This window comes from Pan paniscus, chromosome 15, assembly GCF_029289425.2.
Source record: "Pan paniscus chromosome 15, NHGRI_mPanPan1-v2.0_pri, whole genome shotgun sequence".
NCBI lineage: Eukaryota > Metazoa > Chordata > Mammalia > Primates > Hominidae > Pan > Pan paniscus.
The window spans coordinates 24,703,565-24,731,045 of NC_073264.2; the positions used below are offsets into that span (position 1 = coordinate 24,703,565).

Sequence of the window (27,481 nt, forward strand, 5' to 3'; positions counted from 1 at the left end):
GAAATTAGGGTCTAAGCCTTAAGAGGCAACACTGGGGAAATAACATTCCTCCCTAAAATCCTCAAATGGAGGGATTAACCTAAGATGAAAAAAGACTTAAAAGCTCTATAAACCGTCTACAAATATATGGCCCCTAATTGGATCTTGACTGAAACAAGCTGTAAAAAAAATAAATAAAACAATTCATGAGACAGTTGAACAAAATTATCTATTGGACATTTGATATTAAATAATTGTTAACATTGGAGAGTTTTTTGGTATGATGATATTGTAGTTATGTTTTTAAAAATAGCCTTTCTCTTTTATAGGTACATACTAAAGTATTTATGGATGGAAAGTCAAATGATGTCTGGCATTTGCATCAGTGTAATTTAGTAGGGAGGGACACTGGGAGAGTAGAAATAAAAGATTGGCCATTAATTATTTGTTAAAGATGGACAATGTGCACATGAGTTCATTATACTATTCTATGTATTTTTTGAAAATGTGGGCCAGGCGTGGTGGCTCACGCCTGTAATCCCAGCACTTTGGGAGGCCGAGGCGGGCCGATTATGAGGTCAGGAGATCGAGACCATCCTGGCTAACATGGTGAAACCCCGTCTATACTAAAAAAAGTACAAAAAATTAGCCGGGCATGGTGGCGGGCGCCTGTAGTCCCAGCTACGTGGGAGGCTGAGGCAGGAGAATGGCGTGAACCCGGGAGGCGGAGCTTGCAGTAAGCGGAGATGCACCACTGCACTCCAGCCTGGGCGACAGAGCGAGACTCCATCTCAAAAAAACAACAAACAAACAAACAAACAAAAAACGAAAATGTGAAAAAATTTTAAAGTTATTGAAGGAAATGCCACCTCCTCAGAGGCCTAAGAACTCTGCCTCCCTGGTAGTCATCTCTGGGTGTGGTAGTCATATGTCCCAGATTTTCCAAAATAGTTTAATTTTCAAATATTCATCCTTATTATTATCACCATAAGCTACTGAAATGTTCCAGAGATTGTCACACTAGATGTAGCAAATCCTAGTTTGGAAAAGTTAGTTATCATGCAATGAAGAAAACTATGGGGAAGCAAAAGCAGTGGTGTCTGTCTCGATAAGCTTCATACAACAGGTTCAGAGAGACTTGCTTGCCCTTTTTGCTGTTATAAACACCCACATCTACCTTCTTGTCCTCTGCTGCAGACTCTCTACCAACAACGGAGGCATATGGGATTACCCAGTGGGAGAGAAGCATGGACCACTTCTAGATAGATCATCTTCAAGATCTGATCTATACATGCTGCTGAAGGATGGACTGTAGCTTCCAGTACACATTAGGGGTGATGGCCCTGGAAAATGTATCCCTGCATTGTTTCCTAGTTTCACTCTATACCTTATGCTCCCTCCATCTTTACCCTATTCACCCTTATCACCTCCCAGGACAGTGGTCAGGTCTTACAAAAGGCCAGTGCTTCAGGAAGATGTTTATATCTCTTCCAGAAGACATTGGTAGCTCCCCTCATTTCCTACAATTTGGAACAAAGGTCAAAAAAATAATTCTTGGCATCATGCTTGGTTGGGAGTTGGGAATGGGGATTGTGATGGATCATATACTCATCACTGTTTCATTTCTGGATTTCATTTTTAGCTTTGGATATACTGTCCCATTGCCAATGTTAACGAGCAATATCTCTGTTCTTTTCCTTATTATACTTTTTTATTTGTCTATTATTTCCTCTATGCTTAGTTACTATTAAATGTTAATTTTCCTTTCTATTGAAAACAACTGTTGGAGACACTGATTTTCAGCTTAGTATATAGATAGTAAAATAAAGACGATGCCCTTTTATTGCTACAATTCTATCACTTTTACAAGCTCTAGAATGGTGGAATGGGCGAACAACACTATCACTGAGATCAAACATGTATTCTACTTTGGGTTTTAAAAGGCAGAAATGACGAATTAAATAGGTTAGCCACTCACAAGCTGGCCTTAAGCAAAAATACTGGAAAAACAGAAAATAGCAGGCATCTGCCAGAAATAAATTAGGTCTTGGGAATGATCTTGTATCTGAACTAGGATCCCCATACCCTTTCTGGTACTCTGAATTTATTTTAAAGGCATTTCTAGATACCTTCTCTTTTAGGCAAGGGCCTGTCCTATAGCAAATGGAGTTGCCTCCAAGACTGTTGTATCTCTGTTACTCCTGAAGCCTCAGAAATTTTAGTCATTATCATTTGATGGCTGAGAAACAACCTGGCTGGCGATAGATGCTGAACTACTTCCTTTTTAAAGTTTTTTTTCTTTTAATTTACCTCAATAAGTCCTGCCCCTCCAAACAATAAGTTAAAAGTATGCTGAGTTAGAATGTTAATGGATTTGGTTCCATTAATCCCTAAACATAGGAGTGGCAAAGTGGATGAGAGAGAAACAATTTTATTTTTGGCCTTTTTATTATTATTCTAGCATTTTAGGGCTTCCACTCTTTTATTTTTAGATGGTTAACTCATTGATGATACCTATTTGCCATATAGCTGATCCCAACTGATGAAAACCATTCTAAAACATCAATAATTAATTCACTTAAAGACGATGGTCCCTCTGTCCCTAAGACAGATCCTATCAAGAGAGGGAAAAGTCTCTTTTCTGGAAACAAATTGACAACAAAAAGATGAAAAATTAGTCTCTGTCAAGCTGGACAGGAGGTAGTTAACAGGTTTGTAAAACCAAACCTGAAACCTACCTTCACTGCCCTTCAACAAGGAGAAACTATTCCCTCTCTTTCACCCCTTGTAACACAATTCTACTTTTTAAAAGGGCATCTTCCCTAATTACCACCTCCAATAAATATCCATTCTAAATTATTCTCCACCCAATTACTAAAGTTTTTTACAAGCTCGGTGGGGGAAGATTTTCCCTGAGACAAACAATGAACAGAGTGAGGATTTTGGAAAGACAGAAAAAGCTACAAGGCAAAGTGGTCACAGCATAAGAACTGAAAATAGCCGGGCACGGGTGGCTCATGCCTATAATCCCAGCACTTTGGGAGGCCGAGGTGGGCGGATCATGAGGTCAGGAGATCAAGACCATCCTGGCTAACATGATGAAACCCGTCTCTACTAAAAATACAAAAAAGTAGCCGGGTGTGGTGGCAGGTGCCTGTAGTCCCAGCTACTCGGGAGGCTGAGGCAGGAGAATGGCATGAACCTGGGAGGCGGAGCTTGCAGTGAGCTGAGATTGTGCCATTGCACTACAGCCTGGGCGACAGAGCAAGACTCCACCTCAAAAAAAAAAAAAAAAAAAAAAAAAGAACTGAAAAATTCTGCCACCTGTGATTTAGTCATGAAGCGGGTGAAACATAGTCAAGTTGGTATGAGGAAAAGGAAATATTAATATTTGTGATGAGACTGGGACTTATTGAGAATCTTGGTTGTCTAGGAAATGATCAGTTATTAAGAAAAAAAGAGAGTCAGTTGCATTACGCACAGACTTGTGCTCAGAAAAGGGGTACAAGGCAGCCTTATATTCCAGGTAAGATGGTGGGATTGGGGATGCACTGGAATCATCAATTAAATCAGAATCCTTTACTCCTCCTTTCCAATCCTCCTGGAGAGGTGGTGCCAACGTCTGGCCTCTGTATAGTACACCAAGGGAAAAGAACAGCAGACACGAGGAGAGCAAGAGCAGCTTCCCAGCCCATGGTTTCCCCAGATCCTTAGCACTCCCTACCCTAAGGTTAGAGGTCTGGATTTCTGCTGATCCAATCCCAGCCTTACTTAGTGCCCTATGGTCATTCTCCCTGGTCCACCCTCACTGTATCCCCCTGCCACCCACCCTGAAGAACACAAAGCTTTTTAGTTCTCTGCCACAACGTAATTTTAAAAATGTGGTTTCTTTGTTTAAACAGTTACTAAGTTGGTTCATCTTTCAGTAACAGACCTCCCCTCCCCCAGCTCCCCACTCAGTCTTGTATGATCACATCATCATCATCATCATCATCTTCCTCCTCCTCCTCCTCTTCCTCATCATCTTCTGGCAGTTCTTCCTCCTCCTCTTCCTCTTCTTCATCTAGACAAACTACCACCTCAGCTGGCTGAGGTAATCGAGAGTCAAACCAATCCAGCACCTGCTGGGTGCTAAGCCTTGATGCCTGACTCAATTGAGGAATATCAGTTTCCCGTAGCTGTTGGTGGGCTGCCCAGTACCTCTCCAAGGGTTGTATATCCGGTGGGGGTGGAGGGATCGGCAGAGGTGGTGTCTCAGCCCTTTCGTTCAAGGAGCGGGTTGATGGTGGCGGTGTAGGAATTGCTGGGTCTTGGAAACTAGGGGCACCAGGTACTGCGTTGTCCCGAAACCACTTTAGTTGCCCATGCTTCAAGGCATAGCGTGTGTCACCAAACCACTGAATGATCTCAGGCCGAGGTAAACCAGTGATCTGTTCTAACTTTTGGTAATCCTCACGCCGTGCCCACTGGCACTGTAAAAAAAAGGATTTAAGGATAGCCAGCTGCTCTTTGGTTTTGCGCTTGGTCTTTCGCTGGCGTTGCATATCTGGGGAAAGGTATTCTGTGGGGCCAACTCTACCTGGTATTGAGTTATGCCGTAGCCCTTGGGGCCAGGCTGGTTCCAGATGTGGGGGTAATGCCTGTTCACTGGGTGACACTGACTGTGGGACACAGCCTAGTGGCTGGAGGGGTTTAGAGGCGGCAGTAGCTCCATTAGCCAGTACCTGGAAAGAAGAAGAGGTAGAGGAAGAAGAGGGAGTAACACTAGATGCTGACTCCTCCTTACAACTACTGGCAATTAATGCAATTGGTGGGGGTTTATCCCGAGCTTGTGGCTGGGGGACGGTTGTGGAGTGGTTCCAGGAAGCAGTACCTATGCCATGTGACTGGCTGGGACCCCTGCCTGCCTGCTCCTTTGAGAGGCCACTGCTTTGAAGATGTTGCCAAAAATCTGACTGGTGGGGGAATGCCCCACTGCCAGGTGTCATCAGGGACTCCTTTAATTTCTGGTGACTCTGTGGCAGTGGTGGCATCTGAGAGGACTCCTCAGGCTCTACCTTCAATCCTTTCGTCTGGGTGGGCTTGCTAAGAGTTGGAGGACCTATTCCAATACCAACTTGTTCTGGAGCTGGCATTGGAGGAGGAGGCACCTCCTCTGGGGGCCGCCCCGCATGATGAGTAAAAGAGAGAAGGGATTTGAAATGGAGTTGGTCCCGACGGTAGACTACTCGGGCTCGAGTCTCTTCTATTTCTTCAGATGACCAGCTAATACCACAGCGGAGGCGCTGGGCCATAAACCAAGTCTTGACTTTCTCCATCTGCAACCCATAACGTAGGCAGAGAAGGGCAATGTCTGCTAGGCTGGGATAGGGAAAGTAGCTGAAGGTTTTTAGCAGGTGTTCATTGCTGTCTAGCTCACTGGTCTGGGCTGCTTGGGTCCACACAAGCTGTAGCTCCTCAGAGATTGGAGGGAGGCAGATGAGCCCCGCTGGTGAACTACTGAGACCGCTGGCCTCTTTATTAGGAGGCATGGTGCTTTCTGATTTGTGCCCTTCAGAGATAGCTGTAATAAGAAGACAAACAGCTCAATCACTGGGTCTCCTCTTCTGACACACTGCTCAATTTCTACCAAACTAACTGCTGGACACCAAAACAATTTAATTTCTATTTGTATCATGTTGTATTGCTTTTTAAGTGCTTCAACAATTTCTTATTTAATTTTCATAAACTTAAGTCATCAGACCCTGCTTTAATTCCCATTTTCTGTGGACTAAAGTCCATAGACGTTAAATTACCCCAAGCCACATGACTGGTGAGTGTTGTTCCAAGAAAAAAATCTGTCTTTAAAGCCAGCCATGGTGGCTCATGCCTGTAATCCCAGCACTTCGGGAGGCCGAGGTGGGAGGATTGCTTGAGCCCAGAGCTTTGATACCAGCCTGGGCAACACAGTGAGACTACAAAAAATTTAAAAATCAGCTGGGCATGGTGGTTCGTGCCTGTCGTCCCAACTACTTGGGAGGCTGAGGCAGGAGGACTGCTTGAGCCTGAGAGGTTGAGGCTGCAGTGAGCTATGATTGCACCACTGCACTCCAGCCTGGGTGATAGAGTGAGACCCTATCAAAAAAAAAAAAAAATCTGTCTTTAGAAGTTAAGAAGGAAAACTGATCCTGATATAGCTTTTTTTAGTGTGTATGTGTGTGTCTGTGTGTGTGTGCGTGTGTTTTGAGATGGAGTCTCACTCTCTCGCCCAGGCTGGAGTGCAGTGGCACGATCTTGGCTCACTGCAACCTCCACCTCCCAGATTCAAGCAATTCTCTACCTCAGCCTCCCGAGTAGCTGGGATTACAGGTGCCCACCACCACGCCCGGCTACTTTTTGTATTTTTAGTAGAGATGGGGTTTCACCGTCTTGGCCAGGCTGGTCTTGAACTCCTGACCTCGTGATCCACCTGCCTCTGGCCTCCCAAAGCTGGAATTACAGGCATGAGTCACCACACCCAGCTGGTGGGTTTTTTTTTTTTTAAAGAGATAATATTGCTCTGTCACCCAGGCCACCCAGGCTGGAGTGCAGTGGCACCATCATAGCTCTGATACAGCCTTTATCTTTCCTATTCAAACCCACTTCTAGAAGCTATCCACCAACTCTCACCTTCTAAATTCATGGAACAAGAATCACATAGTGAAGACTCAACCACAAAAACAAGAGGAGCAATAATTTCAACTGGTTTGTGTGTGTGTGCATTTTTGTTTTTGTTTTTTCAAGAGACAGGGTCTCACTCTGTTGCTTAGGCTGGAGTGCAGTGGCATGATCATGGCTCATTGCAGCTTTGAACTCTTAGGCTCAAGCAATCCTCCCACCTCAGCCTCCTAAGTAGCTAGGACTACAGGTACATGCAGCCATATCCGGCTAATTTTAAAATTTTTTGTAGACAGGGTCTCACTATGTTGCCTAGGCTGGTCTCAAACTCCTAGCCTCAAGTGATCCTCCCACCTCAGCCTCCCAAACTGCTGAGATTACTGGAGTGAGCCACTGTACCCGGCCCTCAGAATTGTTTGTTTGTTTGTTTGTTTTTGAGCAGGATCTTGCTCTGTTGCCTAGACTGGAGTGCAGTGGCATGATCTCAGCTTACTGCAGCCTCCGCCTCCTGGGTTCAAGTGATTCTTGTGCCTCAGCCTCCTGAGTAGCTGGGACTACAGGCGTGTGCCACCATGCCCTGCTACATTTTGTATTTTTAGTAGAGACAAGGTTTTACCATGTTAACCAGGCTGGTCCCGAACTCCTGACCTCAAGTGATCCACCGGCCTCGGCCTCCCAAAGTGCTGGGATTACAGGCGTGAGCCACGGCGCCTGGCCAGAATTGTTAATAACTATTTTTTTTTTTTTTGAGACAGAGTCTTTCTGTCACCCAGGCTGGAGTGCAGTGGCGTGATCTTGGCTCACTGCAACCTCCACCTCCCGGGTTCAAGTGATTCTCCTGCCTCAGCCTCCCGAGTAGCTGGAATTACAAGCGTGCACCATGATGCCCAGCTAATTTTTGTACTTTTAGTAGAGACGAAGTTTCACTATTGTTATAAATAAAGTTTCGGTGCCACAAAAGAAATAGCAATCGAATATAAAATTTTCTTTTTTTTTTCTTCTCAGTAGGGCAATTTACTTCTATAGAAGGGTGCGCCCTCATAGATGGAGCAGTGGTGAGCACACACCTGGACAAAAGAGGGGAAGAAGTTCTTATTCCTGACACAGGTGGCCCCTGCCGCTGTCATTCCCATATTGGCTAGGGTTAGCCCGCACAGGCTAAACTAATTCCGATTGGCTAATTTAAAGAGAGTGACCGGGTGAGTGGTTTGGTGGGGAAAATGGTTATGGCAGAGCAGGAAATCGGAATGAGTCAGGGTGGAGAATGAGTCAGGGCAGAGCAGGTAATCGGAATGAGTCAGGGTGGAGCAGGTGATCGAAAAAGGTTGCTTTACAAGGAAGTTAAGTTTAAAAGTAGAAGGCAAAGAATTGAACATACTGACATATTGATTCTTTGAAGAGAAATTTAGAACTCATATCTAATGCTATGTTGGCCAGGCTGGTCTCGAACTCCTGACCTCAGGTGATCCACCTGCCTTGGCCTCCCAAAGTGCTGGGATTACAGGCGTGAGCCACCGCGCCCGGCCACTATTTTTTTTTAGAGACAAGTTCTCGTTATGTTGCCCAGGCTGGCGTGCTATGCATAGGTGCAATCATAATGCACTACAGCCTCGAATTCCTGGGATCAAGTGACCCTCCTGCCTCAACCTCCTGAGTAGTTAGAACTACAGGTGCACAACATTGTTCCTGGCTTGTTACTAACTCTTTGGCTGCTAACAATTTATATTTAGAATGTGGATCAACAGATTGGGAATACAACTGATGAATATCTGGAAGGTAGGACAGCACTGTCCTCTGCCCAGCCCCCTTTTTTCTTTCCCTTCTTGGTGGTGGAGTGTTGGGGGAAGGCGACTGACAGTACCTTTAAGCCCTAAGCCCAAACCTGATAGCTTTATTTTTTCCATCTCTTGGTTGGATGAGAGATATGGGTCAGAGATTGGGGATAAATGAGGCTCACTCCCCTAACCCTTTAGGTCATGTGAAAATAGAGAGGGGAATGTTTCCTCCTCCAAGTCAGCCTTGGAACAAAGGTTATCCCCTCCCCCAGCCTTTGTCTCTTCCAACAGCTCAGCTTCTCCCCAGGGAGCCCAGAAAGCTCCCTCAGTCACTAACAGCCCCCTCCACACAGGGCAGAAGGTCTCCTGAGCTTATCTTTTCAGCCCAGCTTTCTCCTCAGGACCAGGTGGACAGGCTCATTATAAATTGTAACCAGCTCCTGCAAGCTACCCAGCAGCACCACTGCTCCCAGGATTATGGGTATGGGGACTGCAGGAATAGCCTTTGACTGTGCTGCTTTCCTGAAATGACTGCTCAAGTTATTTCCCAGAATATTCTGTTGACAATTTTTAACTCAGCTCCCTGTGTGGGCACTAGAGACCCTTTAACACATCCATCACCCTTTACTCTTAGGGGAATCCCATCTGTTTTTATTTTATTTTATTTTATTTGGAGACGGAGTCTTGCTCTGTCGCCAGGCTGGAGTGCAGTGGCGCGATCTTGGCTCACTGCAACCTCCGCCTCCTGGGTTCAAGTGATTCCCTTGCCTCAGCCTCCTGAGTAGCTAGGACTACAGGCGCACGCCACCACACCTGGCTAATTTTTTGTATTTTAGTAGAGACAGGGTTTCACCATGTTGGCCAGGATGGTCTTGATCTCCTGACCTCGTCATCTGCCTGCCTCAGCCTCCCAAAGTGCTGGGATTTCAGGCGTGAAACACCGGGCCCAGCCTTCTATCTGTGTTTTTAAGTATTACTCCTGATCTGCTAAGGACAGGACAGGATTCCTATGTAAATGCTACACGATGAATTGCAAAAATAAACCTCAAGTCCATACATTTAGAGCAATGTGATCGCAGGGATTTTACACCATGATTTTTAAAATTCAGAAGCATTTTAATACGTGTCATCATTTCCTTTTAACAAGCAAATCTAACTAACTGAGGCCACGCAGACGCTGAAAGCAATACTGCTTGAAGAGCCCCTTAAGAGGGTCAATGGAGGCAGCATGGCATGATGGGTAGAAATATGAATTCTTCAATAAGGCCAACCTCTGAGTTTGAATCCCGGTTCTGCCACTTATCAGCTATGTGATCTCAGGCAAGTTACTTAACTTACATGAGCCTGGTTTCCTCCTATGTAACAAAGTGAAGACAGTGCAGAGAGTACGTAATAGTACTACGTGCTAGGTGTTATGCATAGGCAGGGCATAGAGCAAATGTTAGGGGATGGATGTCCGGGGTGAGACAAATTAATGCAACTCCACTTCCTAGAATGCTGCTTGTCCTCGGGCAGTTATTTAACTTCTCTAAGCCTTAGTTTCTCATGAGAAAAAAAGCACCTTGGGCCGAGCGCAGTGGCTCATGCCTGTAATGCCAACACCTTGGGAGGCCAAGGTGGGCAGATGGTTTGAGCCCAGGAGTTTGAGACCAGCCTGGGCAACATGGTGAAACTGTCTCTACAAATAATAATAATACAAAATATTAGCTGGGCATGGTGGCGCAACTGTAGTCCTAGCTACTCAGGAGGCTGAGGTGGGAGGATTGCTTGAGCCTGGGAGGTGGAGGTTGCAGTGAGTCGAGATTGTGCACTGCACCACAGCCTGGGTGACAGAGAGAGACCCTGTCTCAAAAAGAAAAGAAAAAAGCAAAAAAGCACCTACCCAGCAAGTTTATGACTAAATGAAAAAGTGCACTTGACATTATAACTAGAACAAAGTAAGGGCTCAATAAATAGCAGCTTTTATCATGACTTCAACTTCATGGAGGTGATTTTGATGTGAAGTAATGCTCCTCCTAGACAATGGGGTAACTGGGACAAAGACTGAATCATTTAACATTCACTGTTTTCAATCTATTTTTGCAGAGCCCTAATTCTAGTTAGCGATGAGGAAACCAGTGTATCTGTGATTCTATACTTTTATATTTTGGGGTTTAAATACAATTTCAGAATGTATTTGCCACTTAAAAAAATGTATGAAAACCAGTGCTTTAGAACTGCATCCATAATTTGGATCCTTTGTGATCGGTGTGTCAGTTGCCTATGTGATAGTTCCACCTTTCGCCTTCCAGGTTCATCCAGGACACAGCTGAAATGGCCTGGGAGGCACTGCTTGCATGGCCAGGTGCTAAACTACCATTTACAAATTGTGGCCCACCGAGAACACCACCGAATCCAAGCTGGAGAATACTTTATGACGGCAATGCTTGACATCTACTTAACCTCATTTGTGTCCTATTATATAAAGACACAATAACACTTTAGAGATAAGGAAAATAAAGCATAAGGAACAAAGCAGTCCAGTGTGAGGATGAATACTGCCAGATGGGAATATAAGGCAGGCACATTTATAAGTATTAAAAGCTGTAAGGAAGCATTTTACTTTCGTTTAGGTGGCTTGATGTCCTTCATATTCTCGGCATCAGCTTGATATTTCGGTGTAACATACAGTACTGCAAACAACATATTTGGTGTAATATATGCATTCAGTTTTCACTTACACAAAACACCAGTTATGGAACACTTCCTGAAATAGAATGGTGGCTTAAATCAAGGCACAGCTGTATAGCTGGTACTTCCCTGGAAGAATCTGGCTTTGAACTAAGAGAAAACTACAACCAGAATGGCTCATGAGAATTATAACAGGTAGGGTAGACCCTATAGTAATCAAAATCATAATAAAGACACTAGAGTATCTTGTGTTCTTGTGTGTCCATTTTGGATTGAGTAGAAAAAGAAGGGAATCAAAAGCTGAAGTGAGGAGTCCTAGCGCAGAGGAGGTAGTGGTGGTGGTGGTGGTGAATATCTATTCTGAACAACTTCTAAATTTGTATCCTTATTAAATATGCCAGATATGTCCCATTGCTACTTAAAAATCACTAATAAAAATATATGGAGTCATGGCTGGGTGCAGTGGCTCATGCCCGTATTCCCAGCACTTTGGGAGGCAGGAGGATCACTTGAGCTCAGGAATTCAAGACTAGCCTGGGCAACATAGCGAGACCTCACCTCTACAAATAAATATATAAATTTTAAAAATGGAAAAAAAAATTCTCTCTCTCTCTGAGACAGTATAACACCCTTCTTTCCCCTTGGGCTTTCCATATCCCTGGACAGATGGAAGACAAGAATGGACTGTCTTCAACTTCCAGTTTCTGTGTTTACACAGTCCTAGGAAAAAGAGGACTCTAGAACTTTAGGTTTGAACCTAGGCTTATCGTTAAAGTAGGAGACAGTTAAAGTGGGAGGCGAGGCTGGGTGTAATGGCTCACGCCTGTAATCCCAGCACTTTGGGAGGCCGAGGCGGGAGGATCACTTGAGGTCAGGAGTTCGAGACCAGCCTGGCTAACATGGTGAAACCCCGTCTCTACTAAAAATACAAAAATTAGCCGGGCATGGTGGCATGCGCCTGTAGTCCCAGCTACTGGGAAGGCTGAGGCAAGAGAATCGCTTGAATCTGGGGGGCGGACGTTGCAGTGAGCCAAGATCACGCCACTGTACTCCAGCCTGGGGGACAGAGTGAGACTCTGTCTCAAATAAATAAATAAATAAAAGTGGGAGATGAGATATGATCCTTTAGAATTCCCTAAATCTTTATTTAGAGACAATCTGAAGTACTCCTGAAATGTGTTTGGGGATACAGTTTTAAGGGCCTTAAAGACTTATAGTGATATTCAGCTTATATGCTTCTTAACTTTTTAGTTCATGAACCTCTTTGAGAATCAGACAAAAGTTACAGACCCTCAGAAAGTTATGACTAACCTTCCCAAAATAAACATTCACACTTACACAATAAACTCAGGGGCTTTAGTTACTGCCAAGAAGCCAGGTTAAGGCTTACTGCCTCATATCCTTCCAACTTAACAAAGGCAATAGTGATAGTCACTTAAAGATGAACAGTTTGATGTGAATGAACGTAAAGAGTTGATGGAATACTCAAGAATTCAAGTGCGTCTAGAAGGGCCAAAGTATTTGTGGTATTAGTTGGAAAGAGTGGAAGGGAGGGATGCTCAACTGGGCCAGGAGCCTGGCTTAACTGAGCCACTGGATTACATGACCAATACCCACAGTACACTGGAAACTAAAGGCTAGTAGGCTGCTACTAGTGCGCCAAAATCATCTGCTTCATTCAGTTGTCCTGTGTCCTGGGGCCAGTTTTGTGTGATTACAAACCTGCTTATGTCCATATTTTTCAGTGTCTATATAATAATGTAATTAAACCTCATGTTAAGCCTATGAAAAATCACTGCATTAAAAATTGTTTCTTCAGGAATACTGATTTTTAAAAAAGTGCTCCTATGAAAACTAAGTCAAATGTTTTGGAGAGACATAACGCAAAGAAGAGTATGCATTTTAAAAATTGTTGAGTTGGGAGTGAGCAAGACAACTGTAAAAGATTGAGCGGTGGGACTGAATCTCAAAAGTACTCTGCACTCAGAAGTGTCTAAATTCATACTTCACTTTAAATAAAGCAAAACGGGAAACCAAAGATGATGAAAGTGCCTGAGTGGCTCTCAGACTGCACACTAGAATTACCTGGGAAGCTTAAAAACCAGGCCACCCTCCTCCCCATTCAGGTTCAATAGTCTGTACTGGGGTCCAGGCATCCACAGTTTTTAAAAGTTCTCAGGGTACAGCCAGGTTTGAGACTCCCTGTGTAGTTAATACTGGAAAGAGAATTGGGAACTCTGAACAGCAGTCTTAGACACAAAAACAGTCTCACCACTACATCAAAAGATTGGTGAAATGGATATACTTTTAATTATAATGTTTAAGATATGTATGCATTATCTTTAAAATTCCCAATCTGGCTTTTTCAATTACTACCAACTAACCGAATCATGTAATATAAAAGGGCTTCAAGTGTATGATGGGAAGGAGGTTCACATGACCAAAAAAAAAAAAAAAAAATCTCCTGATAGGGGCCCACATTACCAAACAGGTCTCAGCTTGAGTCTTCTTTCAGTTTAGGAGTCTCAGAATAGGACGCAACACTAGGAACCCCAGAGGACTCGGGTTCTCAGTTTCCTGGTTGGTTCTCTTAGTATGGCTGGGTACGGGAGTCAGAGGGGCAGTTTCTTCTAAACCTTTCATTCCCAAAGGCCACTGATCCCCAGAAGCAAGGCCAGGTTCTGCACGTGTGTTGAGGTCGCCAGGAGGTAGCCGTGGGGGTTGGGGGTTTGTGTGGCGGGGGGGCCTGGGAAGGAAATGTTTCTCCTATCCTCCATTTCACAGGCAGTCCAGAAGGCTCCGAACTGGGTCAGGGAACAAAAAGTTATTGCACTTGGGACGATGAGCCCCATGAGGCAGGCGAATCTCAATCCTACTCTCGCCAAGGGCGCCCCAACCCAACCTTCTTGCCCTCCCCTACACAGACACTCACCCTCCCCTAGTTACAACAGGGGAGGGAACCGAAAAGTCCAGAGGAGAAAAAAGAGAGAACCGGGCCACTTCGAACCTAGAATTATCCCCCCACCAGCGCGGGGATGGGGCTCCAGAGGTGGGAGACCGTACACGAGCTGGGAGGGGAAGTCCAAGGGGCTGGGGATCACTCACCGCAGTCCAGCCCGGGCGGCGGCTCCCAGCCTCGCACCATGGGCCGGGGGGAAGTGGGGGAGAGGGCAGGGGGCCTCCGAGTGGGAGTGGGGTTGCTGCCCGGTGCGGCCGCTCCGAGCCCACCCCAGCGATGGCCGAAACCGGGACTGCCCCCCCCACCGTCCCCGGGAGCGCGCCGGTCTACCCAGCCCTGCTCGAGCAAGTTGGAGGCGGGGCGGATGGGTGGGGTGGGCGTCCAGAGGCGGTGCCAAGGTGGCCCGAGTCCTGATTGGTAGGCGCAGGCGGGCGGGCACGGGCGAAGCGCACCGGGCTGGCCATTGGCTGCGTGGGTCTCGGCTGAAGTCAGGTATTGGCTGCGTGGGCCTCAGCTGGGGTCATCTATTGGATGCGTGGGGCAGGGAAGATGTCCCCTGGGGCCAAGCTGCAGTGCATGGTACCTCCCCCTACCGTCGACCTATCGGCGCCGGACCTTTGGAGTACACCGGGCCAGGATCCTTCCGAAATTCCCCAAGGAGGGATACTGCACTTTGCTGAACTGTCTGGACCGCCAACAACTCCCAATTTGTTTCCTTCTGAAGGAAGCCCTCCAGGAAGACCTTTTCAGTGCCCCCTCCCGAGCCATACAAACGAGCTGCGCCTTTCCCAGCCGAGAGCCCAACCGCCACCAGCAGCGTCAGCTGTAACAAAGCGCCTAAAGCAACCGGGAACTTGTTCTCGAGATGGATCAGATGTCTTGCCACCCGGAAAGACGAGGACCTTAGGAGCCTGCGGGCGACTTAGGCCGTTTCCCGGGTCAAACTAGCACCAGACAGATGTTCCCAAAGACGAAGTGCTGGAGCAGTCACCTCATTGGGACCTACCAGACCCTCAGGCTCCCCTCCCTGCCCTAGAAAAGAGGACGCGGAGCTCTGCATAGTATTTGTTTTTCACTAGCTAGAAAGGGATGAAGACTGAGGTGGGAGAATGACTTGATTTCAAGAGTTCGAGGCCAGTCTGGGCAACATAGCGAGACCTTGTCTCAAAAAAATTTTTTTTAACTTACAAAAAGAAAGGGATGACAATAAAATGGACTTCAACAAAGCAGTATCCCACACAGTATGAAGTTATGGGCCAAAATTTGTATTTTAGGATTCCCCATCTTCTGGGAGACAGAGTAACAAATGTAAGAAGACAGGCTTGCTCAATTCTGTTTGGCAACATAATTTCACAAAGCCTCTGACTCTGACGTCTCTGGAAAGATCCTTTGAAGACAAAACAGGATAGGGCACACAGTCCTCTATGTCTCTTGCCTGAGTCGCTATATTCCTTAAAAGATAAATGGGCTGGGCGCAGTGGCTCATAAACCTAATCCCAACGCTTTGGGAGGCCAAAGAGGGAGGACTGCTTGAGGCTAGGATCCAAGACCAGCAAGAGCAACATAGCGAGTCCCTGTCTCTACAGAAAAATTTAAAAATTAGCTGGACTTGGTGGCATGCACTTGTAGCTACTCAGGAGGCTGAAGCAGGGGGATCATTTGAGCCCAGGAGTTGTAGGCTGTAGTGAGCTATGATTGCACCACTGCACTGCAGCCTAGGCAACAGAGTGACACCCTGCCTCTAAAAATTAATAATAATAATAAAAGATAAATGACCCTAGTCCTTGCCTTTTCCTGCACATAAGATGATGTCTAATGGGGTTAGGGATGTTGCCTCTGTAATCTATAACCAAATGTACTCTTACACCCAAACTTTTATGTGATTCTGCTTTAATGTAACTTGTGAGCAAATTTGAGGTAACTTCTGAGCACATACTGAACCCCCACTACCTGTATGTAAGCTGTAAATTAAAATACCGTCAGAGCAGTCTGAACCTTTCTATTTAAAAAAATTTATTTTTATTTTTATTTTATTTTTTGAGACTGGGTCTCACTCTGTTGTCCAGGCTGGAATGTAGTGGTGCCATCTTGGCTCACGGCAGCCTTGACCTCCCAGGCTGAAGCAATCCTCCTGCCTCAGCCTCCCGAGTAGCTGAGACTACAGGCATGCGCTGCCATGACTAATTTTTGTATTTTTTTGTAGAGATGGGTTTTTGCCATGTTGGCCAGGCTGGCCTCAAACTCCTGGGCTCAAGCTATCCACCTACCTCTGCCTCCAAAGTGCTGAGATTACAGGCATGAGCCACCACGCCTGACTGAACCTTTCTAAAGGGCTGCTTTTGGTCTATAGACCTGAGTCTATGATCCTCAGTAAGTTTTCTGATTAAAAATTTTTTTTCTTTTTTCTTTTTCTTTTCTTTTTTTTTTTTTTTTGAGACAGAGTCTCACTCTGCCGTCCAGGCTGGAGTGCAGTGGTGCAATCTCGGCTCACTGCAAGCTCCACCTCCCGGGTTCACGCCATTCTCCTGCCTCAGCCTCCCGAGTAGCTGGGACTACAGGCGCCCGCCACCATGCCCGGCTAATTTTTTGTATTTTTAGTAGAGACGGGGTTTCACCGTGTTAGCCAGGATGGTCTTGATCTCCTGACCTCGTGATCCGCCCGCCTCGACCTCCCAATGTGCTGGGATTACAGGCGTGAGCCACTGCGCCCGGCCCACAACTTTTCTTTAGTAAACGTGCCTAAAACTTGGAAACAATCTTTTCTGAAGTGACTTTTCTGTTCTTTGGTCTTTGAAAAAGTCTCTTCTTGCCTACTTAGGTTAATGTAATACCGTATGTATAATATACTTGCCTACTTAGGTAATGTAATACCGTATATATAATATAAAACATTTTCAGACTTTGTCCTGTATTCCCAGACCTCACCACTCCCCCTCCTTACATACCTCCAAGAAGCCATCATAATGTATTCTTTGTTGCTGCATTCTAAGGTACAGAGCTATTTTAAGGTGGCCAGGCATCATATCTCTCCTGCAGAACTGAGCTCTATTTTCTGCTGCTATCCCTGTCTTTGCCCCTGCCTCCTCTCCTCCCTCATTTCACTTAGTAACAATCTCAACTCCTAATAGCCAGTTCCACATCCTTCAAACTAATATCTGGCAAAAACCATCATGGGGTAAACAATGGAAAGACATATATAAATCAGCTTTAATTAGACACTTTTGATCCTTTAGGGTTTGAACCAAGGCTGGTGATATATACAAACCTTTTGATAAATCATGATTATCCACAATGCCTCATTGGTTTGTATGTAATGAAGGGAAAAGTGAAACATTTTAGGCGGCAGCAACAACTCTGTTACCTGTGGAGAGGTTATTCCCTCATAATCCAAACAATTAATGAGACTGCATTGACTGAGAGGAATTCATGCGTGTTTGACTAGAAAGCCAGGTAAGAACCGTCAGTGGGAACAAAACACCTGACCCTGGAGGGTTCAATGAGTCACTCTGGATGTCACTAATCATGGGCTTGGAATTACAAAAGGTGGATGGTCCAGTCACCTTTCTTGTCTCAGAAAGACACTGCCAAGAATCAGGAGTGGGGGGCAGAATCGAAGACAGATTTAGGAATAAGGGGAATCCCAGGAAGGGAAAAGAAACTCTCCTGCCTCAGTTCTAGAGTGCAGGCTGAAGCCTCCTCCTTCTATGTGGGTTTCTCCCTATAGCTTTGGATGGAATGAACTGGGGTGGGGAAGTGAAGGGAAGGGAGATGTCCAGGCTGACAAGGATCCCAACTTTAGCAAGACAATAATCTCCCCCAGCTCTTCCAGGGACCACTGCTAAGGAATGGGGACTCATGTCATCCTCACTGTAGAGATGTTAATACTCCATCTCTAGTGAAAGCTTTCTTTCCCTTTGCATGAGTGAGACATTAGCAGGGCTGTCTGGAGGCACATTTTACTCTATAGCAAGCTTGTTCAACATGTGGCCCAGGACAGCTCAGCTTTGAATGCAGCCCAACACAAATTCATAAACTTTCTTAAAACATTTTGAATTTTTGTGATTTTGTTGTTGTTATTTTTGTTCATCAGCTATCATTAGTGTTAGTGTATTTTATGCGAGGTCCAAGACAATTCTTCTTCCAACGTGGCCCCAGGGAAGCAAAAAAATTGGACAACCCTATTCTATAGCTAAGGATTCTAAAGTTTCAGAGTCCTTCCCTGCACAGACCTCACCCAAAGCATGGGAGGAGCCCCAACAATGTGTTAACATGATTGTAGGTTTTTGTAAAGTTTGAAAAAATATACTTAAATGGTAATTGGTTAAGACTGAGGTCTCCTAGATGATGAGTTGACGGGGGCAGCAAACCACCATGGCCCATGTATACCTATGTAACAAACCTGGACGTTCTCCACATGTAGCCCAGAACTTAAAGTAAAATTTAAAAAAAAAGAGAAATTTTTGAATCTTAATTTTTATTCTGCAATTATGGATGTAGAAGTCAGTAGAAAAACCCAGTATATTAATAATTTCACATTTCTTGACTGCAACCTCAAACTTAATTGAGCTAAAGTTTACTGTATTTTTTCCTCCTCTGGTTGCTTTCACACTTTTAAAGATAGTAACAAAATTATTCTTCTGAGACATTTCCGGTAAGATGGATATCTTTACTATTGGATTGTTTAACAAACAATTAAGCCTAGAAGTTATTTGAGTACATAAAGGTGCTAGAATGATACAATGGAATTTGGGGACTGGGGTCGGGGGAAAGAGTAGGAGGGGAGTGAGGGATAAAAGACTACACATTGGGCTGGGCACAGTGGCTCATGCCTGTAATCCCAGCACTTTGGGAGGCCGAGGTGGGCGGATCATCTGAGGTCAGGAGTTCAAGACCAGCCTGGCCAACATGGTGAAACCGCGTCTCCACTAAAAATACAAAATTAGCTGGGCGTGGTGGCGCATGCCTGTAATCCCAACTACTCGGGAGGCTGAGGCAGGAGAATCGCTTGAACCCAGGAGGCGGAGGTTGCAATGAGTTGAGATGGAGCCATTGCACTACAGCCTGGGCGACAAGAGTGAAACTCCATCTAAAAAAAAAAAAAAAAAAAGACTACACATTGCTTGCAGTGTACACTGCTTAGGTGATGGGTGCACCAGAATCTCAGAAATCACCACTAAAGAACTTATCCATGTAACCAAACACCACCTGTTCCCCAAAACCTATTGAAATAAAAAAATTTTAAAAGGCAAACAAAAAAAACAAAGAAGAAAAAAATTGAGGTCTTTTTCCTTTATGATTTCCCCTCCATCACATGTCTCCTTTTGTCAGGTGGCAGTGGAAAAGACATGGACATTTTGGGATTGGCTATGGGAGTTGGTAATATATATATATTTTTTCTTGAGACAGGGTCTCGCTCTATCCCCCAGGCCGAAGTGCATTGGTTCGACCATGGCACACTGCAGCCTTGACCTCCCCAGGCTCAGGTGATCCTCCCACTTCAGCCTTCCAAGTAGCTGGGACTACAGGCACACCGCCACACCTGGCTAATTTGTTGTACTTTTTTGTGGCCCAGATTGGTCTCAAACTCCTGAGCTCAAGCAATCTGCCCACCTTGGCCTCCCAAAGTGTTGGGATTACAGGCATGAGCCACTGTGCCGAGCAGGAATACATTTAGTGTGGGTTTAGTAGGTATACTTAAGTGCTTTGCAGTTACTTCTGTGAATAAAGTATCCCCATGTAGTTATAATGTTATGAACTGAACTATATCCCTCCAAAAATTCATGTTAAAGTCTTAACCCCTAGTACTTCAGAATGTAACCGTGTTTGGAGATAAGATCTTTAAAGAGGTAGCTGTGTTAAAATGAGGTCTTTAGGATCTGGGCGCAGTGGCTCACACCTGTAATCCCAGCACTATGGGAGGCCAAGGCGGGAGGATCACTTGAGCCCAGGAGCTTGAGACCAGCCTGAGCAACACAGTGAGACCCCGTCCCCCATCTCTACAGAAAATAAAAAATTAGCCCAGTGTGATGATGTGTGCCTGTAGTCCCAGCCACTTGGGAGACTGAGGTGGGAGGATTGCTTGAGCCCAGGAGACTGAGGCTTCAGTGAAACGTGATCGCACCACTGTTCTCCAGTCTGAGTGACAGAGCGAGACCCCATCTCGAAATAAAATAATAAAATGAGGTCTATAGGGTGGATTCTAATACAGTGTCACTGGTGTCCTTATGAGAGGAAATTTGGACACAGGTGTGTATGTGCACACAGAGGAAAGAGCATGTGAAGGCACAGGGAGAAGATAGCCGTTTAGAAGCCAAGGAGAGACCTCAGAAAAAAGCAACTCTCCCAACACCTTGATCTTGAGCATCTAGCTTTCAGATCTGAGAAAATAAATTTGTTGTTCAAGTCACCCAACCTGTGCTATTTTGCTATGGCAGCCCTAGTAAACTAATACGCATAGCTTCCAGAAATAATGTCACCAATTCAAATAGTATATGACATTAGTTATTACAAATTTGAAACACTACAAGTTTGACAAAAATCCTAAAAATCTGTGACATTATCACTATAAGGTGTGAAGATAAAATTTTTGTAAACTATCAAGAATTTTAAAAATGTGGCCTGGTGCATGGCTCATGTCTGTAATCCCAGCACTTGGGAGACTGAGGCAGGAGGATCGCCTGGGCAACACAGCAAGATCCTGTCTCTCGCTCTCTCAAAAAAAAAAAAAAAATTGGGAGGCCAAGGCGGGCAGATCACGAGGTCAGGAGATCAAGACCATCCTGGCTAACACGGTGAAACTCTGTCTCCACTAAAAATACCAAAAAATTAGCCGGGTATGGTGATGGGCGCCTGTAGTCCCAGCTACTCAGGAGGCTGAGGCAGGAGAATGTCGTGAACCTGAGAGGTGGAGCTTGCAGTGAAATGAGATTGCACCACTGCACTCCAGCCTGGGCCACAGTGCGAGACTCTGTCTCAAAAAACAAACAAACAAACAAACAAACAAAGAAGGCCAAGGGCAGTGGCTCATTCCTGTAATCCCAGCACTTTGGGAGGCCGAGGCAGGCAGACTGATTGAGTTCAGGAGTTTGAGACCAGCCCGGGCAACATGGCAAAATCCCATCTCCTCAGAAAAAAAAAAAAAAAAAAAAAAATTAGCTGTGGTAGTGCATGCTTGCGGTCCCAGCTACTTGGGAGGCTGAGGTGGGAGACTCACTTGGGCCCAGGAGGTTGAGGCTATAGTGAGCTGTGATTTCGTCACTGCACTCCAGCCTGGGTGACACAGTGAGAATCTGGCTCAAAATAAAATAAAGTACATAAAATAAATTAAAAAATTAAAAAATTAAAAAAGGGGGGGGCCGGAATTTTTGAAATATGATTAATCTTTCTGGAAGACTGAATTACTTTTCTCTTTAGGAAAACATAATCATCATATGAAAAGGCTATCAAAGAGCAGGCAGCTTAAAAAACGTAGAGCAATATATAGGTTTGTCGGGTAGACAATTTTTGACAGCTTTTAAAAAAATTATTCGTTGACAGCTTTTCTCATTCTAAAACAAATATTCACTTTCCCCCCCAATCTTGTATTTATTTGTCTTAAAGGGGGCTCCAAAAGTTGCACACTTCAGGCACCCAAAAACCTGGATCTACCCCTGGGACTAACCAAATGGATATGGAGAGTTTCTGTGCCGTCTGGGGAAATCATACTCCAATACCCTGTGCTGTGTCTCCTAAGAAATATCAGAACTGGAGAGCTGATTAGTAAGAACTGCAGCTATCCGAAATGATTGAGGATTTCGGATAGACTTGGGATAGCAAAAGCTGCACTGAAGGTTAGTGGAGAAAAGAGTTTAGACACACCTAACCCCAAGTTAAAATGTGAGAAGTCTGCAGTGAGGTTGGGGCCACAGAGACCCTGGACAATAAGCCATGGAGAGAACCCACTTACCTCTCCTGGGGTGTCTGCTCCTCATGCTGATTCTGCTCTTCAGCATATCTTGTTTCACTTACAACACTTAGTGAAGAGTAAGTTCTCTGTGCCGACATCACAACTTGGCCATTATGATGTAATGAGGAGGCATCTGTTATTCTCAGGGTAGGGCTTCCCTATTAGGAACATTCTAATTACTTTGAAGGTAATTGGATTGTTTCATTATTCCGGTGATGTAGAAGTCAATCCTGTTAGAACTTAATCTTTTTCAAGGACTCCCTCCTTTTATAATGTATCACTCCATTCTGAATTAGGCAGACGTCTTTGCTTTTCCTTTCCATATTTCTCCTCCGTTGCCTTAGGGGGTTGCCTTTGATAAGGGCTTTGCTCTTTCATCCAGCACTTTTAAGGAGCAGAATGTAGGCCAGGCACAGTGGCTCACACCGGTAATCCCAACCCTTTGGGAGGCCGAGGTGGGCGGATCGCGTGGTCAAGAGATAGAGACCATCCTGGCCAACATGGTGAAACCCCGTCTCTACTAAAAATACAAAAATTAGCTGGGCGTGGTGGCGCACGCCTGTAGTCCCAGCTACTCGGGAGGCTGAGGCAGGGGAATCGCTTGAAGCTGGGAGACAGAGGTTGCAGTGAGCCGAGACTGCGTCACTGCACTCTGGCCTAGCGACAGAGTGAGACTCTGCCTCAAAAAAAAAGAAAAAAAAGAAGCAGCAGCAGCAGAATGTAACTCAGATGGTCTTCTTAAGGAAGGATTTCCCCACCCAAGGAGAAACGCAGGGCTTTTCCCAAGCTCTTCCCTTTAACTGTTGGTTAAAGCAGTTGGTGCTGGGTTCCAGAGAAGAGCTGGGCCCTGGTAAACTTCCCACTACCCAAAATGATGATAGGATCCTGTTGGGAGTGTCTTACATCAGGACTGCCTAAGTCCTCCAAAACTCCTTCCCCTCAGCATTTGCATAGCCAGAGGGGACTCCAGCAGAATGCGAATAGGACTTTTAGGAAATAAGGTAGCTCTCTAACCAGGACCATCTCTAGCTCCCTGAGCTCTAGCTGAAGAAGGGGAGTAAGTAAGGAGGTCTCTCTCACAGTCTCACACAAAGCAGATTGCTCACAAATTGACTGAAGGTAAAGCACCCAGGAAGCAACTGGCTACAAAAGCTGCTCCGGCTGGGCGAGGTGGCTCACGCGTGTAATTCCTCCTCCTTCAGGAGGCCAAGGCGGGCGGATCACTTGGGGCCTGGAGTTCGACACCAGCCTGCCCAACATGGCAAAACCCCGACTATTAAAAAAATACAAAAACTGGGGGCCAGGCGCATGGCTCACGCCTGTAATCTCAGCACTTTGGGAGGCCGAGGCGGGTGGATCATCTGAGGTCAGGAGTTCGAAACCAGCCTGGCCAACATGGTGAAACCCTGTCTCCACTAAAAATACAAAAATTAGCCGGGCGTGGTGGCACGCCCCTGTAATCCCAGCTACTCCGGAGGCTGAGGCAGGAGAATCACTTGAACCCGGGAGGCAGAGGTTGCAGCCAGACGAGATCTCGCCATTGCACTCCAGCCTGGGTGACAGCAAGACTCTCAGGAAAAACAAAAAATAAAAAACAACACACACACCCCCCTCCCCCCCCCAAAAAAAAAAAACAAAAAAACTGCTCATAAGAGTGCGCCCTCTACTGGAGGGCGAAGAAACCTCGTCATTACAGGCCTGGTACTGTGGCACTCCGTGAAATTAGCCATTATCAGACATCTACTGAACTGATTCGCAAACTTCCCTTCCAGCATCTGGTGTGAGAAATTGCTCAGGACTTTAAAACAGATCTGCCGTTGCAGAGTGCAGCTTAGTGGTGCTTTGCAGGAGGCAAGCAAAGTCTATCTGGTTGGCTTTTTGAAGACACCAACCTGTGTGTTGTCCATGCCAAACGTGTAACACCTATGTCAAAAGACATCCAGCTAGCACGCCGCATGCGTGAAGAATGTGCTTAAGAATCCATTGTGATGGGGGAAACTTCATTCTTAAAAAAAAAAAAGTCTCTGCTTCCTGTCATTGGTAGTTCTGAATATTAGATATTTTTTCTCCCATGGGGTCAAAAGGTACCTAAGTATATGACTGTGAGCAGAAAAATAGGAGACAGAAGTCAGGTGTTGTCAGTTTTCAATTTTCATTTGTGTGTGAATTTTTAATGTAAATGTGGGTGGGGAAGTAAAGCATTAATGCAAGTCAAAATGTTTCAGTGAACATTTCAGTGGTTCAACTTTATAATAATTTAAGCAAACTTATTAAATTTTTCTGGACACACACACAAAAAAAACAAGGTGACCAAGGAATTGAGTCAAGGAGGGAATCTTGCCTCTGTGTCTCTTGCTGCCCTTAGCCCAAAACACACAATACTTCTGAATATCTTATGACATACTTTCTTTTCATATTTCAACTTTATTTAAAATATGAGGTTTTATGTCCAGAAGGGAGGGCAGTTGCCCATGGAAGGCGAAGTGAGGCACAATACTATTGGGTTGCGGGCCAAGTACACAGGGTTGCACTGTGAAGGAACTGAGGAGGCTCTGGGAGGGCCTGGTGACAACAATGGATTTGGGGAGATCCACATAGGAAATTTTCATTTCCTTCCCAGGTTAGCTATTCAGTGGGTGGATTATTCAGTCTTTTTAGCAAGGTCACTGCTCCTTAGCAACATCAACAAAAGTGCCAAAGCTGAGGACACAGAGAATACCGTCATTGTCTTTTGTTTCTCTTTATGCCTGGATGGGGAAAGGAATGGAAACTAATAGCAGAAAATAAAACATTTCTGATGTTATCCCTTGCCATGAAGAATCACGGGCTTGTGTAGAGACCTCTTTCTTTTCTTTTTTTTTTTTTTTTTGAGGGTCTCACTGTCACCAAGCTGGAGTGCAGTGGTGCGATCATAGCTCAGTAACCTCCAACTCCTGGGCTCAAGCGATCCTCCTGTCTCAGCTTCCCGAGTAGCTGGGACTACAGATGTGTGCCACCATGCCCAGCTAATTTTTAAAGTTTTTGTAGAGACAGGGTCCCACTATGTTGCTCAGACTGGTCTCGAACTCCTGGGCTCAAGCAACGCTCCTGCCTCAGCCTCCCAAAGTGTTGCGATTACAGGTATGAACCACCACACCGAGCAGAGACCTGTTTCCTAGCCTGGGAATGGGATGTGATCAGGAGGCCTGAGTTTAAGTCCCATCTTGAGCTGCACTAACAAATTCTATGACCCTGCTAGAGTCATTTCTCACCTCTGGGCCTGTGTTCTCATCTGTAAAGGAGCCAGGAACCAATGACGTCTGAAGAGAAGCCTTTTCATGTCTGATTCTATGACCTGCAAACTGCAAAGATCCCAGCAGGCTCCAGAAAAACACGGCAGTTAGAAACAAGGGAATGTGGGTGTTAGGTGGAAAACTGAGGAGCTAGGGCTCATGATGAAATGTTTTTCTACATTCACAAAGAAAAACAAACAAACAAAAAACAGGACGGAGGCTATGGGACAGGGAGGTGTAGGAAGATACCTGCAGTCTGGATGAGAGGAATGGGCAACAGCGTCCCTGCTAGGTTGCCTCAAGGACCCAAGCCTATGACCCTGGTAGTGTTTTCTCTTACGGCACCTCCCAGTCCACGGCTGACATGTTATATTCCAAATTGCTCCTGTTCATATAATCATGAGCCGTCAGAGTAGTTTCCACTACAATGCCTAATGCGTAACACATTAATAGGGTGGCTGAAGATTCCGCTAAACTCCTAGTGTTCCCCGTGTCAGATTAGACTGCACCCGTTGGGAGAAAGCAGTGGATGCAGCTCTGTCTACGCACACTCAGCTTTGCTTACTGAGGGTGTGAGAAATACAGATGGAAGTTTTGGAAGAGCAGTGCAAGACGGAAAGGGCATACTGCCTAATCTTGGTTGGTTTGCAGATGCTGGGGTTTGTGGTAGTGCCGGATCAACTCAACCCAAGGTGAGGAAAAGCCAGGGGGTTGGGAAAATCTCAGTGCTGAAGTCCTGGGAGAGGAGTACACACCAAAGGCATCAGGGCAAGGAATCTCTCCAGAGAGCCGTGAAAGCACCAGGCACTCAGAAGCCACTCAAGAAATATTAGTTTCTTCCCTATTTTACAAGGCTTGGTAGCACTGATAGTTTTGTGTCAGGTTCCAAGGAGACACCCATTATTTGTGTGCATAAGAAAGTAGCTCAGCCAGACCCAGCCTTGAGGCAGTGGGGCAACTAACAGCTTACCGAAGCCCTGGGGCAGCTTGATATGGGAATAATCAAGACCAAAATGTTGTTCTATAAAGCTGAGATTGGGGAGAGTGAGCCAGGGTACTTCTGAGAAAGAGGTTAGGGAACAGGATTATCATTAGCATTCTGCCCACAGAGTTGGCACTTACCCAGTAACATCAGGATTCCTAGAAAAGGCCCAAGCACAGACCGTCTAGCAGGTGTCCTAGTCATGGACCCAACCTAGTGGCAACATTAGGGGGTTTGCCTGTTCAAGGCCAGTGGGGGAAGAGGGAGGGAGGTGGCACACCAACAGGTGTGGAGCGCTGGCTAGGGCCAGGAGAGAATGCCAATGTATGGAAAGGCTAGAGTGTAAGTAGGAAGGCGAGGGGGGTCCTGTGCTGATCCTGCATAGATGGGACACTGACACAGGAGACAGCAGCAAACTCCTTTGAGTCACAGATGAAGCTCGGGGGCCCCCTGTCTTCTCCAACCCAGTCCAGGAGATTGGCAGGATGGGAAGGCAGAGCACAATCAGAAACTATGATCTTTTCCTAATAAGAGATTATAGCAAGGTTTTTAATTTTGTTTTTAAAGAGGAAAAAAATATAATATCATGGTTACACAGAGGCTCTGGAGATTCCCTGGGTTCACAATCCTACTTCTGCCATTTACTAGCTGTGCGATCTTGAACAAATTTCTGAGCTTCTCTGAGCCTGTTTCCTCATCTCTAAAACAGAGATAATGATAATGTTCTACCTATAGGGTTGTTTTGGGCATGCATGCAAACAAAACAGATTTTATGATTGAGTCATAGTTCTGGAAAGAAAGAAAAACCCAGATTTGAGTACACAAGTGTTAAGTAAATGTGAGCCCTCACTATTGTTCATACAACATGGCAGTGACACACATACATTAGACAAGAGATTATTACACACTGAGCCTCCACCCAGTCTCCCTATTATCCTCCCATGGGCTCCTAATTGATGACTAAACAGTGCATTGCTGGGTGGCTTCCAGTAGTTTCTTCACTTTGCTGCAACTTTGAACTGAAGGTGATCCACACGGTGCATGACATTCTTCCTGTTTTCTTCACAAGACAAGGATGATGTTTAAATGGGCATTTGTTTGCGGAATGACTTGGAGAGTTCCTCTCTTTCAGCCATCTTTTCTCAAAGACTAAGGCTGTGGACAGGAGGGGCATGGTAACAAGCCAACAAGCCCCATACTCTATTCTTTTTTTTTATTTTTTGAGACAGAGTCTCACTCTGTCACCCAGGCTGGAGTGCAGTG

At 45.4% G+C, this 27,481-nt stretch overlaps 2 protein-coding genes across 4 annotated transcripts in view; one reads left to right on the forward strand and one right to left on the reverse strand.

Moving 5' to 3' along the window:
- RNF212B (ring finger protein 212B) overlaps positions 1-3,286 on the forward strand; it is a 38,641-nt gene extending 35,355 nt beyond the window's left edge. For both annotated transcript variants that reach the window (XM_063596464.1, XM_003808095.4), the window contains one exon: positions 1,177-3,286. In XM_063596464.1, coding sequence (XP_063452534.1) covers positions 1,177-1,245 — 69 coding nt within the window. In that variant the 3' untranslated portion in view covers positions 1,246-3,286. The remainder of the gene's footprint in view (positions 1-1,176) is intronic.
- Positions 2,395-26,976, reverse strand: HOMEZ (homeobox and leucine zipper encoding). 2 transcript variants are annotated; one of them, XM_055097345.2, is made up of 3 exons: positions 23,857-26,976; positions 21,965-22,484; positions 3,848-5,542 (listed from the first exon to the last, which is right to left on the reverse strand). In XM_055097345.2, exons 2-3 carry the CDS (start codon positions 22,008-22,010, stop codon positions 3,936-3,938), a joined length of 1,653 nt encoding a protein of 550 aa, XP_054953320.1. In that variant the 5' UTR covers positions 22,011-22,484; positions 23,857-26,976; the 3' UTR covers positions 3,848-3,935. The 2 variants fall into 2 exon arrangements, with proteins under 2 accessions (XP_003808144.1, XP_054953320.1); XM_003808096.6 differs by lacking the exons at positions 21,965-22,484; positions 23,857-26,976 and adding an exon at positions 14,166-16,902 and having other exon boundaries at positions 2,395-5,542.
- Between the last annotated feature and the right edge of the window lie 505 nt (positions 26,977-27,481).

Excerpts from the sequence above, each read along its gene's own strand:
- HOMEZ (XM_055097345.2), bottom strand. The coding sequence starts at position 22,010 with ATGCTGAAGAGCAGAATCAGCATGAGGAGCAGACACCCCAGGAGAG. Across the intron at positions 5,543-21,964 it reads GAGCAGACACCCCAGGAGAG|CTATCTCTGAAGGGCACAAA; the intron begins GTAAGTGGGTTC and ends TTCTTATTACAG.